This window comes from Dermochelys coriacea, chromosome 13 (genome assembly GCF_009764565.3).
Source record: "Dermochelys coriacea isolate rDerCor1 chromosome 13, rDerCor1.pri.v4, whole genome shotgun sequence".
NCBI classification, from domain to species: domain Eukaryota; kingdom Metazoa; phylum Chordata; order Testudines; family Dermochelyidae; genus Dermochelys; species Dermochelys coriacea.
Window position 1 is genome coordinate 36,280,782 of NC_050080.1, and position 13,494 is coordinate 36,294,275.

At 46.4% G+C, this 13,494-nt stretch overlaps 2 protein-coding genes and 1 pseudogene across 2 annotated transcripts; 2 read left to right on the forward strand and 1 right to left on the reverse strand.

Annotated features, from left to right (window-relative positions):
• Positions 1 to 867: 867 nt before the first annotated feature.
• Positions 868 to 8,691, forward strand: LOC119841837 (olfactory receptor 6B1-like). Its single transcript, XM_038369536.2, is given in 6 exon segments — positions 868 to 873; positions 1,500 to 1,733; positions 1,736 to 2,176; positions 2,744 to 2,886; positions 4,032 to 4,236; positions 8,536 to 8,691. Coding segments are annotated over 6 exon segments (1,185 nt in total).
• LOC119841836 overlaps positions 7,058 to 13,494 on the forward strand; it is a 362,869-nt pseudogene continuing 356,432 nt past the window's right edge.
• Positions 10,572 to 11,904, reverse strand: LOC119841838 (olfactory receptor 493-like). The gene is given in 3 exon segments (XM_038369537.2): positions 10,572 to 11,036; positions 11,039 to 11,272; positions 11,899 to 11,904. Coding segments are annotated over 3 exon segments (705 nt in total).

The following is a 13,494-nucleotide window of genomic DNA, read 5'->3' on the forward strand; positions in this document are numbered from 1 at the left end:
TTCTGATCTCATTTGCATTGGTGTAAAAATGAATTGCCTCTACTGTTGTTAGTGGATTTAAATTCGATAAGAATCTGGCCAGGTATGACGGGAAGTTAATGTATTGACACTTGTTAATTTTTCTTGATACTGATAAGTGATGTCCATTTCTAGATGATGGTGATTAATTTATTTACATGTAACTGGGATCTAGAGGCCAGTTTTCAGAAGGGATCAGTCCTACAGCTGCTGCCAAAAGGGGGAAAATTTACCATGAAAAGTTTGGCAAACATTTCATCCTGATTTTTTTTTGTCCAAAAAATTGAAATTCAGAAAACATCAGCCAGCTCAAGTAAGAGTCCATGACTGTAGCTGAAGTAATTGGTATCAGCATCTCTAAAGCTCAGGGCCCCACACTGAGATTTCCAAAGTAGATGAAGGTTGCATAAACAATGGGCCATTTTTTAAAGTCCTAGCTCAAGCAAACTCATGATTACTTCAGTGGGAATTTGGCTGTATAAATCAGGAGAAAAAAATGGAGTAACGGTTTCAGGCTCTGATCTTTGAGCTCTGTGAGTGGTTTTTCAAGAAAGGCTTCAATTTTGCCATCCTTTGTCATTTTGAATAGATCTTGGGATTAGTCATGGAGTAGAATATCACTCAGTGGATGAAATGCTTGCACAGAATTGATGTGCAGATTGTCCAGCTAAAAGCCTACTCACTACAAAAGTCCCAAGTGGAATTTAAATGGTGCATATATATGTGACAGACATAGCAATTTCCTGCAACGTAAGAGCAGACCTTACTGAATACGTTGAACCCTATTGTACTAAGTAATTTTAGGAGTTCATTGTATTAAAAATGCCAGTGATTATGTATTATCGAGGGATGACTGTAAGGTCTGGAAGGAGGAGACCTGACTAATGAAAACCTTGTGAAGTGTTATGAGCTTCAAAGAACTATTTGGAACAATGTGAACTTTTTAAGTTAATTGGGTTACCCAGGAAATCTCTAGGCAGAGGTTTATGCTAGTGTAACCCCCCCTTTGCCTATAGATCAGCTGTTATATGAAGACAGGTCAAAGACCCAAACTGTATAAAGAAGTGACTCATAGATGCATGGGTGTACTTGTTCTGAGCCAAGGCAGTTATGAATTTGTAAGCACAAAAAAAAACCCTTAGTGGTATTTGAAGGACCGGGCAAAGCCCTGGTTGGAGTTGGGGTGGTCTCTAGTGAGGTCATTAGCAGGGGTGTAGCCTCTTTTATGGGTTCAAAAAAGAACTAGATAAGTTCATGGAGGATAGGTCCATCAATAGCTATTAGCCAGGATGGGCAGGGATGGTGTCCGTAGCCTCTGTTTGCCAGAAGCTGTGAATGGGCGACAGAGGATGGATCACTTGATGATGACCTGTTCTGTTCATTCCCTCCGAAGCACCTGACATTGGTCACTGTAGGAAGACAGGATACTGAGCTAGATGGACCTTTGGTCTGATCCAGTATGGCTCTTCTTATATTCTTAGTACTTTTTCCTGGGTAACCTCTCCTTCCTGGAGATCGGCTACACAACCAACATATTCCCCTGTATGTTAGCCAGCTTCTTTGATGAGGCAAATTCGATCTCTTTCAGTGCCGGTATGGCCCAATTTTATCTGTTTGGTTCCTTGGGTGGCTCTGAGTGTCTCCTCCTGTCCATGATGTCGTACGACCGGTATCTAGCCATATGCAATCCTCTCCACTATGCAGATGTTCTGAGCAGGGACAGGTGTCCCTTTGCCTGGCAGCTGCCTCCTGGATTGGTGGCTTTTTGATCACCTTGGTAACCATTCTGTTCATGGTGACCTTAACATTCTGTGGCCGCAATGAAATAGATCATTTCTTCTGTGATTTCACCCCACTCCTGAAGCTGTCCTGTTCAGATACTTACCTCTTCAAAAAGGTCTCTTTCTTCTTGTCTTCCACTCTGACGCTGGTCCCTTTTCTGTTAACCATGGTGTCCTATATTTATATCCTATCTGCCATCCTCAACCGCCTTTCCACTGCCGGGTCACAAAAGGCCATTTCCACTTGCTCATCTCACCTTATAGTAGTCATCACCTTCTACGGGACTCTGATTGCTATGTACGTGGTACCAGCCGCTGATCACTCCCTAGATCTGAATAAAGTCTTCTCCATCTTCTATAACATGGTGACCCCCATGGTGAATCCCCTCAGCATAGCCTGAGGAACAGGGAAGTACACGAAGCCCTGAAGAGGCTCGTAGGTAGAAAATTTGCTTCTCCTTGGAAAGAAAAGAGTGGGAAGATGTGACTGCCCAAAATGGCATTGTGTCCTTTATTCTTAATTAGACGTTTAACTCTGTGAAGGCAAGGAATATTTCTGTTGGTTATAACACAATACTTGGCTGGGATTATAGGAAATATGGGTTCAGTTCTTAGATCTGTCAGTGACTCACTATGTGACATTGGATATTTCACATAACCTCTCTAGGACTCAGTTTCTTCCTCTATAATACTGCCCTGTTCCTTTAATAGTTATTTGACACCTGTAACAAAGTGGGGATGTTTTTAATGTTTTGTCGGAACCATGTGTGTACCTCAGTTTCCCCTGTGTGTTATCCCAGTATCTAGGTGGTGGGACAAGGGTTTGTTGATCATCGCAGAGACGCTGAGTGGGCAGGTGTGACCTGTCATCTGGCTGCCTGGGCACAGAAATGGCCGACACTCTGTAACCAGGCAACTGATGGCTGGGGTCCATCTTCTGCAAGAGCCTGCCAGAGGTGCTGGAGAACAAAGCGAGAAGCGTGTTGGAGAACAAAGAGAGAAGTGAGATGACCAGTTTGCCTGGGAAAGAGACAAAGGATGGAGGAGGGGAAACTGGGCACGACTGTGAGTGGGCTGCTGGAAGCAAGTCAGTCTCCTTTTGGGACTCAGCGGAGAGAGCCCAGGGCCTCTGGATTCCCCAAGATGGCCTTTGCTGAGTTTCTGCGCTAACAATATCTGTTCTACTCTGTGTCCCGGTCGACTAATAAACCCTTCTGTTTTACAGTGATGGCTGAGATTCTCTAATGACTGCAAAGTTGGGGTGCACGGCCCGACTGAGGGGAGTTTTGTAAGGTTTCCCCTCATGTCCCATTCAGGCAGACTCACTGTGGGGAGCTCACAGTGTTAAAAACAGGAGTGCTGAATGCTCCGAGGTCAGACCCAGGAGGCACTGAAAACCAAGGAGGCTTGCACAGTGAGAATGTGCCTGGACGAGTTGTCACACTACACCAGAGGGGTCCCATCTGAACTTCATTCTAATGGTTCCAAGAGCACTGAGGCTGCGCACTTCATGACAACACCATGATAGGCATCTTAGTGCTGTAGATTAGATAGATAGATAGATAGATAGATAGATAGATAGCACAACGCATATTCAACTTGTGGAACTCTTTGCCAGAGGATGTTGTGAAATCCAAGACTATAAAAGAGGGTTCAAAAAAAAAAGAACTAGATAAGTTCATGGAGAATGGGTCCATCAATGGCTATTAGCCAGGATGGGCAGGTATGGTGTGTTGATGGTGTCCCTATTAAGCCTCTCTTGTCAGAAGCTGGGAATGGGTGACAGGGATGGATCACTCAATGATTACCTGTTCTGTTCATTCTGTGAAGCATCTGGCATTGGCCATTGTTGAAAGACAGGATACAGGGCTAGATGGATCTGTGGTCTGACCCAGTATGGCCATTTGTTATGTTCTTTTATGGATTTGTAGATTTACAACCCACAGCTTGCTCCACACTAACTCTCCATATGGACAAGCCCTTAGGGTCCCTTTAGCCTAGAAAGTCACACTTTATATTGCTTATATGTTGGCTGGAACTGGCTGAGCGGGGCTGGGAAGTGAGATGAAAATTTACCAGAAACATTATGAGAAGCCTGATTTTCGGTAAAATTCAGGTGCACAGAATTCCCCTTTAGCGGTCAAGGGAGAGAGGAAGCTCTCTGATCCTCTAAAAACCTCTAGCCCCCAAGAACACTGCAGGCCCGTAATCCCCTCTCTCCCTCTAAACCAGTGGTCTCCAAACTGGGGTGCGTGCACCCCAGCGGGTGCCCGAGATCATCCCGGGGGGGCGCGGAAGCAGGAGCGCTGCTGGACGGCACTCCACCGTTTTTTTCTTCAGCGGCAGCTCTGCACACATCCACCGCCTGCGGCAGGTCTTCCAATCTTCTTCCGCCGGCGGCGCGTCTGCAGCAGGTCTTCCGGTCTTCACTCTGGGGGTACGTGAGCCAAAAAGTTTGCAGACCGCTGCTCTAAACCAGGGGTCGGAAACCTTCGGCACATGGCCCATCAGGGTAATCCCGCTGGTGGGCCCCGAGACATTTTGTTTACATTGACTGTCCGCAGTCACAGCCCCTCGCAGCTTCCCGCAGCTCCCATTGGGCTGGGAAGGGTGAACCGCGGGGACTGGGAGCTGCAGGCGGCAGAGCCTACGGACTTGGCAACGTAAACAAAGTGTCTCACGGCCCCCCAGCAGATTACCCTGAGGGGCCAGTGCTGAAGTTTGCCAACCCCTGCTTTAAACCCTAACCCTGAGGTCACTGCACCTCACCCCTGTATCCAGATCCTATGTAATCACATTGGTTCAGATATGAGTGGAAATAAAAGCAGATTAACATTTTTCAAGATGGTACATTTTTCTGACAGAAAAAATATTGTTAATTAAAATGAAAACTTGCATGGGAATAGGTCAATTTCAGTGAAATTTTGTTTTAAAACAAAAAAAATTATACATACATTAATAAAGAATATATAAAAATGTACATGTGTATATTATATATATGATAAAATAAACCAAAAGAATATAAAACTAAAAATACAATAAAAATAAAGGACAAAAACTTTAAAAAAAGAAAAGTACATAATATTTTTTTAAACAGTAAGAAAAAGTTATGAAAAGTGTAAAAAAAAATCTTTTAAATTGAAATGAAATGTATTCAGAATCCTTGGACCTGTGCTCCCAAACACACGTCAGGAGCAGCTTTGGTGTGTGCCCCTCCCTCCCCTCCCAATCTGTCTCTCTCTTTCTCCCGCTCTGTGCCCCATGGGGACGGGGCTGGACAGCAGTCTCACTCCGGCCATGCGGCCACCCCAGCCCGGGAGTGAGGGGCGGCGCCCGCCCGGGGTTCCGGACCCACAGACAAAGCCCGGGGGCAACCAGTCCCATTTATACTTGCTGGACACAAGACTCTCTGCTCTTGTTGTACAGGAAGCTAAGCGACACCCCCCGCCCATCCCTGTAAATGAAAGTAAATTAAAATAAAATAGTTTAAAAGGTTCTTAAAATATCAAATACAATTTAAAGAGTAAATTCAATTAAAAAAAAAGTAAAATCTGAGATTGAACCAAACCCACCTTTGCTCAATGAGAGTCCTTGGGACCCACGTGTGCCTCCATCACAGGTAGTAGGGTGACCAGGCACCAAATGTGAAAAATCGGGACAGTGGGTGTGGGGCCCTATAATAGGAGCCTCTATAAGAAAAAGACCCTCAAAATCGGGACTGTCCCTATAAAATCGGGACATCTGGTCAACCCCAATCACAGGGCAGGGGCTTCTTCAGCAAAGCCCCCTCTCTCTGTGCCCCATGGGCACGGGGCTGGACAGCAGTCTCACTCCGGCCATGCGGCCACCCCAGCCCGGGAGTGAGGGGCGGCGCCCACCCGTGGCTTCTGGACCCACAGACAAAGCTCGGGGGGAACCAGTCCCATTTATACTTGCTGGACACAAGGCTCTTGCTCTTGTTGTACAGGAGGCTATGCGACCCCCCTGTTATACACTGAGCAATGAGGGCTCCCCTCCGTGTGGGCAGAGGCGAGACCCTGCGCTCCAGGGACGAGGTAGCTGGTGGACAGACCCCGCCGGAGCGGGGAGTGTCGGCAGGCGCCACTCTGCCTTGGACGGGGGTCATCTCCGCTTGAGCAAGCGAGACTCCCCGCAACCTCCAGGCACCTCTTCCGTCAGTGGACGGTGACCCTGACTCCGGGAGAGACCCCCGGGAGAGCGAGAGAGAGACGGGGTGTCCCTCGGCTGGGCCCCCTGGGGCGAGATTCAGCCCAGCCGCAGCGGGGTGCACAAGGTCAGAGGTGGAGAGGGGAGGGAGGGAGCGAGCCAGGCTGGAGGCCTCCGGGCTCTGCTCCCCTCTCTGCACCAGCCTGAGTCCCCCCACTCAGGCCCTTTCCCGGCGTGTACCCCGCCCACACAACCTTGTGTCACGGCTCCGGGCCAAGCCTTCGCAATGAGGCGAGGGAAAAAGGCAACGCGGCCCCTGCCCGGGCTGCGCGGCGAATCGCCCCGCCCTCCTGGAACTGCCCCCGGGGACACGGCGGGGATCGTGGCCCCTTGAGACTTCCAGAGCCGGGCCCCGTCGCGCTCGCAGCATTACAGGGAAGAGGAAAACGAGCCTTCACAACACAAACCTAAAATGCATCCGATGAAGTGAGCTGTAGCTCACGAAAGCTTATGCTCTAATAAATTTGTTAGTCTCTAAGGTGCCACAAGTCCTCCTTTTCTTTTTGCGAATACAGACTAACAGGGCTGCTACTCTGAAACCTAAAATGTATGGTTTGCCTGAACATTTTCAGTTCAGGGCCTTTGGATGAAAAGTCGAACATGTTCCCGGATCGCGGCAGCTGCTTTGAAAGTTTTTCTTCTTTTTATCAAACGCAGTTTTCCCTTTAAAGGATGTTTTGGTGGAAGTTCTTTCACCAGCCTTAAACCATAGACCGAGTTTTCCTAGGCTGGGTGTTTTACAACGTGCCCATTACCGACATCGCTGCGAATTTCCCGTGTCCGTTCTCACAGACTCAGGGAAACGAGTTGTGGGGCGAATATTTTAAAGGTGGGTTTGGTTCAATCTCAGATTTTACTTTTTTTTAATTGAATTTACTCTTTAAATTGTATTTGATATTTTAAGAACCTTTTAAACTATTTTATTTTAATTTACTTTCATTTACAGGGATGGGAGGGGGGTGTCGCTTAGCTTCCTGTACAACAAGAGCAAGAGCCTTGTGTCCAGCAAGTATAAATGGGACTGGTTCCCCCCGAGCTTTGTCTGTGGGTCCAGAAGCCACGGGTGGGCGCCGCCCCTCACTCCCGGGCTGGGGTGGCCGCATGGCCGGAGTGAGACTGCTGTCCAGCCCCGTGCCCATGGGGCACAGAGAGAGGGGGCTTTGCTGAAGAAGCCCCTGCCCTGTGATTGGGGTTGACCAGATGTCCCGATTTTATAGGGACAGTCCCGATTTTGAGGGTCTTTTTCTTATAGAGGCTCCTATTATAGGGCCCCACACCCACTGTCCCGATTTTTCACATTTGGTGCCTGGTCACCCTACTACCTGTGATGCAGGCACACGTGGGTCCCAAGGACTCTCATTGAGCAAAGGTGGGTTTGGTTCAATCTCAGATTTTACTTTTTTTTAATTGAATTTACTCTTTAAATTGTATTTGATATTTTAAGAACCTTTTAAACTATTTTATTTTAATTTACTTTCATTTACAGGGATGGGAGGGGGGTGTCGCTTAGCTTCCTGTACAACAAGAGCAGAGAGTCTTGTGTCCAGCAAGTATAAATGGGACTGGTTGCCCCCGGGCTTTGTCTGTGGGTCCGGAACCCCGGGCGGGCGCCGCCCCTCACTCCCGGGCTGGGGTGGCCGCATGGCCGGAGTGAGACTGCTGTCCAGCCCCGTCCCCATGGGGCACAGAGCGGGAGAAAGAGAGAGACAGATTGGGAGGGGAGGGAGGGGCACACACCAAAGCTGCTCCTGACGTGTGTTTGGGAGCACAGGTCCAAGGATTCTGAATACATTTCATTTCAATTTAAAAGATTTTTTTTTACACTTTTCATAACTTTTTCTTACTGTTTAAAAAAATATTATGTACTTTTCTTTTTTTAAAGTTTTTGTCCTTTATTTTTATTGTATTTTTAGTTTTATATTCTTTTGGTTTATTTTATCATATATATAATATACACATGTACATTTTTATATATTCTTTATTAATGTATGTATAATTTTTTTTGTTTTAAAACAAAATTTCACTGAAATTGACCTATTCCCATGCAAGTTTTCATTTTAATTAACAATATTTTTTCTGTCAGAAAAATGTTCCATCTTGAAAAATGTTAATCTGCTTTTATTTCCACTCATATCTGAACCAATGTGATTACATAGGATCTGGATACAGGGGTGAGGTGCAGTGACCTCAGGGTTAGGGTTTAAAGCAGGGGTTGGCAAACTTCAGCGCTGGCCCCTCAGGGTAATCTGCTGGGGGGCCGTGAGACACTTTGTTTACGTTGCCAAGTCCGTAGGCTCTGCCGCCTGCAGCTCCCAGTCCCCGCGGTTCACCCTTCCCAGCCCAATGGGAGCTGCGGGAAGCTGCGAGGGGCTGTGACTGCGGACAGTCAATGTAAACAAAATGTCTCGGGGCCCACCAGCGGGATTACCCTGATGGGCCATGTGCCGAAGGTTTCCGACCCCTGGTTTAGAGCAGCGGTCTGCAAACTTTTTGGCTCACGTACCCCCAGAGTGAAGACCGGAAGACCTGCTGCAGACGCGCCGCCGGCGGAAGAAGATTGGAAGACCTGCCGCAGGCGGTGGATGTGTGCAGAGCTGCCGCTGAAGAAAAAAACGGTGGAGTGCCGTCCAGCAGCGCTCCTGCTTCCGCGCCCCCCCTGGGATGATCTCGGGCACCCGCTGGGGTGCACGCACCCCAGTTTGGAGACCACTGGTTTAGAGGGAGAGAGGGGATTACGGGCCTGCAGTGTTCTTGGGGGCTAGAGGTTTTTAGAGGATCAGAGAGCTTCCTCTCTCCCTTGACCGCTAAAGGGGAATTCTGTGCACCTGAATTTTACCGAAAATCAGGCTTCTCATAATGTTTCTGGTAAATTTTCATCTCACTTCCCAGCCCCGCTCAGCCAGTTCCAGCCAACATATAAGCAATATAAAGTGTGACTTTCTAGGCTAAAGGGACCCTAAGGGCTTGTCCATATGGAGAGTTAGTGTGGAGCAAGCTGTGGGTTGTAAATCTACAAATCCATAAAAGAACATAACAAATGGCCATACTGGGTCAGACCACAGATCCATCTAGCCCTGTATCCTGTCTTTCAACAATGGCCAATGCCAGATGCTTCACAGAATGAACAGAACAGGTAATCATTGAGTGATCCATCCCTGTCACCCATTCCCAGCTTCTGACAAGAGAGGCTTAATAGGGACACCATCAACACACCATACCTGCCCATCCTGGCTAATAGCCATTGATGGACCCATTCTCCATGAACTTATCTAGTTCTTTTTTTTTTTGAACCCTCTTTTATAGTCTTGGATTTCACAACATCCTCTGGCAAAGAGTTCCACAAGTTGAATATGCGTTGTGCTATCTATCTATCTATCTATCTATCTATCTATCTATCTAATCTACAGCACTAAGATGCCTATCATGGTGTTGTCATGAAGTGCGCAGCCTCAGTGCTCTTGGAACCATTAGAATGAAGTTCAGATGGGACCCCTCTGGTGTAGTGTGACAACTCGTCCAGGCACATTCTCACTGTGCAAGCCTCCTTGGTTTTCAGTGCCTCCTGGGTCTGACCTCGGAGCATTCAGCACTCCTGTTTTTAACACTGTGAGCTCCCCACAGTGAGTCTGCCTGAATGGGACATGAGGGGAAACCTTACAAAACTCCCCTCAGTCGGGCCGTGCACCCCAACTTTGCAGTCATTAGAGAATCTCAGCCATCACTGTAAAACAGAAGGGTTTATTAGTCGACCGGGACACAGAGTAGAACAGATATTGTTAGCGCAGAAACTCAGCAAAGGCCATCTTGGGGAATCCAGAGGCCCTGGGCTCTCTCCGCTGAGTCCCAAAAGGAGACTGACTTGCTTCCAGCAGCCCACTCACAGTCGTGCCCAGTTTCCCCTCCTCCATCCTTTGTCTCTTTCCCAGGCAAACTGGTCATCTCACTTCTCTCTTTGTTCTCCAACACGCTTCTCGCTTTGTTCTCCAGCACCTCTGGCAGGCTCTTGCAGAAGATGGACCCCAGCCATCAGTTGCCTGGTTACAGAGTGTCGGCCATTTCTGTGCCCAGGCAGCCAGATGACAGGTCACACCTGCCCACTCAGCGTCTCTGCGATGATCAACAAACCCTTGTCCCACCACCTAGATACTGGGATAACACACAGGGGAAACTGAGGTACACACATGGTTCCGACAAAACATTAAAAACATCCCCACTTTGTTACAGGTGTCAAATAACTATTAAAGGAACAGGGCAGTATTATAGAGGAAGAAACTGAGTCCTAGAGAGGTTATGTGAAATATCCAATGTCACATAGTGAGTCACTGACAGATCTAAGAACTGAACCCATATTTCCTATAATCCCAGCCAAGTATTGTGTTATAACCAACAGAAATATTCCTTGCCTTCACAGAGTTAAACGTCTAATTAAGAATAAAGGACACAATGCCATTTTGGGCAGTCACATCTTCCCACTCTTTTCTTTCCAAGGAGAAGCAAATTTTCTACCTACGAGCCTCTTCAGGGCTTCGTGTACTTCCCTGTTCCTCAGGCTATGCTGAGGGGATTCACCATGGGGGTCACCATGTTATAGAAGATGGAGAAGACTTTATTCAGATCTAGGGAGTGATCAGCGGCTGGTACCACGTACATAGCAATCAGAGTCCCGTAGAAGGTGATGACTACTATAAGGTGAGATGAGCAAGTGGAAATGGCCTTTTGTGACCCGGCAGTGGAAAGGCGGTTGAGGATGGCAGATAGGATATAAATATAGGACACCATGGTTAACAGAAAAGGGACCAGCGTCAGAGTGGAAGACAAGAAGAAAGAGACCTTTTTGAAGAGGTAAGTATCTGAACAGGACAGCTTCAGGAGTGGGGTGAAATCACAGAAGAAATGATCTATTTCATTGCGGCCACAGAATGTTAAGGTCACCATGAACAGAATGGTTACCAAGGTGATCAAAAAGCCACCAATCCAGGAGGCAGCTGCCAGGCAAAGGGACACCTGTCCCTGCTCAGAACATCTGCATAGTGGAGAGGATTGCATATGGCTAGATACCGGTCGTACGACATCATGGACAGGAGGAGACACTCAGAGCCACCCAAGGAACCAAACAGATAAAATTGGGCCATACCGGCACTGAAAGAGATCGAATTTGCCTCATCAAAGAAGCTGGCTAACATACAGGGGAATATGTTGGTTGTGTAGCCGATCTCCAGGAAGGAGAGGTTACCCAGGAAAAAGTACTAAGAATATAAGAAGAGCCATACTGGATCAGACCAAAGGTCCATCTAGCTCAGTATCCTGTCTTCCTACAGTGACCAATGTCAGGTGCTTCGGAGGGAATGAACAGAACAGGTCATCATCAAGTGATCCATCCTCTGTCGCCCATTCACAGCTTCTGGCAAACAGAGGCTACGGACACCATCCCTGCCCATCCTGGCTAATAGCTATTGATGGACCTATCCTCCATGAACTCATCTAGTTCTTTTTTGAACCCATAAAAGAGGCTACACCCCTGCTAATGACCTCACTAGAGACCACCCCAACTCCAACCAGGGCTCTGGCCGGTCCTTCAAATACCACTAAGGGTTTTTTTTTGTGCTTACAAATTCATAACTGCCTTGGCTCAGAACAAGTACACCCATGCATCTATGAGTCACTTCTTTATACAGTTTGGGTCTTTGACCTGTCTTCATATAACAGCTGATCTATAGGCAAAGGGGGGGTTACACTAGCATAAACCTCTGCCTAGAGATTTCCTGGGTAACCCAATTAACTTAAAAAGTTCACATTGTTCCAAATAGTTCTTTGAAGCTCATAACACTTCACAAGGTTTTCATTAGTCAGGTCTCCTCCTTCCAGACCTTACAGTCATCCCTCGATAATACATAATCACTGGCATTTTTAATACAATGAACTCCTAAAATTACTTAGTACAATAGGGTTCAACGTATTCAGTAAGGTCTGCTCTTACGTTGCAGGAAATTGCTATGTCTGTCACATATATATGCACCATTTAAATTCCACTTGGGACTTTTGTAGTGAGTAGGCTTTTAGCTGGACAATCTGCACATCAATTCTGTGCAAGCATTTCATCCACTGAGTGATATTCTACTCCATGACTAATCCCAAGATCTATTCAAAATGACAAAGGATGGCAAAATTGAAGCCTTTCTTGAAAAACCACTCACAGAGCTCAAAGATCAGAGCCTGAAACCGTTACTCCATTTTTTTCTCCTGATTTATACAGCCAAATTCCCACTGAAGTAATCATGAGTTTGCTTGAGCTAGGACTTTAAAAAATGGCCCATTGTTTATGCAACCTTCATCTACTTTGGAAATCTCAGTGTGGGGCCCTGAGCTTTAGAGATGCTGATACCAATTACTTCAGCTACAGTCATGGACTCTTACTTGAGCTGGCTGATGTTTTCTGAATTTCAATTTTTTGGACAAAAAAAAATCAGGATGAAATGTTTGCCAAACTTTTCATGGTAAATTTTCCCCCTTTTGGCAGCAGCTGTAGGACTGATCCCTTCTGAAAACTGGCCTCTAGATCCCAGTTACATGTAAATAAATTAATCACCATCATCTAGAAATGGACATCACTTATCAGTATCAAGAAAAATTAACAAGTGTCAATACATTAACTTCCCGTCATACCTGGCCAGATTCTTATCGAATTTAAATCCACTAACAACAGTAGAGGCAATTCATTTTTACACCAATGCAAATGAGATCAGAATCTGGCCTGTTTTCTTTGTAGAAATCCACTATAAAGTCCCTGATCAGATTCACATGTTATCAAGGTTCCTTCCCCACTCTGAACTCTAGGGTACATATGTGGGGACCTGCATGAAAGACCCCCTAAGCTTATTCTTACCAGCTTAGGTTAAAAACTTCCCCAAGGTACAAACTTTGCCTTGTCCTTAAACCCTATGCTGCCACCACCAAGCGTCTTAAACAAAGAACAGGGAAAGAGCCCACTTGGAGACATCTTCCCCCCCAAAATAACCCCCACAAGCCCTACACCCCCTTTCCTGGGGAAGGCTTGATAAAAATCCTCACCAATTTGCATAGGTGAACACAGACCCAAACCCTTGGATCTTAAGAACAATGAAAAAGCAATCAGGATCTTAAAAGAATAATTTTAATCAAAGAAAAAGTAAAAGAGTCACCTCTGTAAAATCAGGAAGGTAAATACCTTACAGAGTAATCAGATTCAAAACATAGAGAATCCCTCTAGGCAAAACCTTAAGTTACAAAAAGAGACAAAAACAAGAATATACATTCCATTCAGCACAGCTATTTTACCAGCCATTAAACAAAAGGAAATCTAACACATTTCTAGCTAGATTACTTACTAACTTTTTACAGGAGTTCTGAAGAGCATTCCTGATCTGTTCCCGGCAAAAACATCACACAGACACACAGACAGACCTTTGTCCCCCACCCCCTTCCAGCTTTG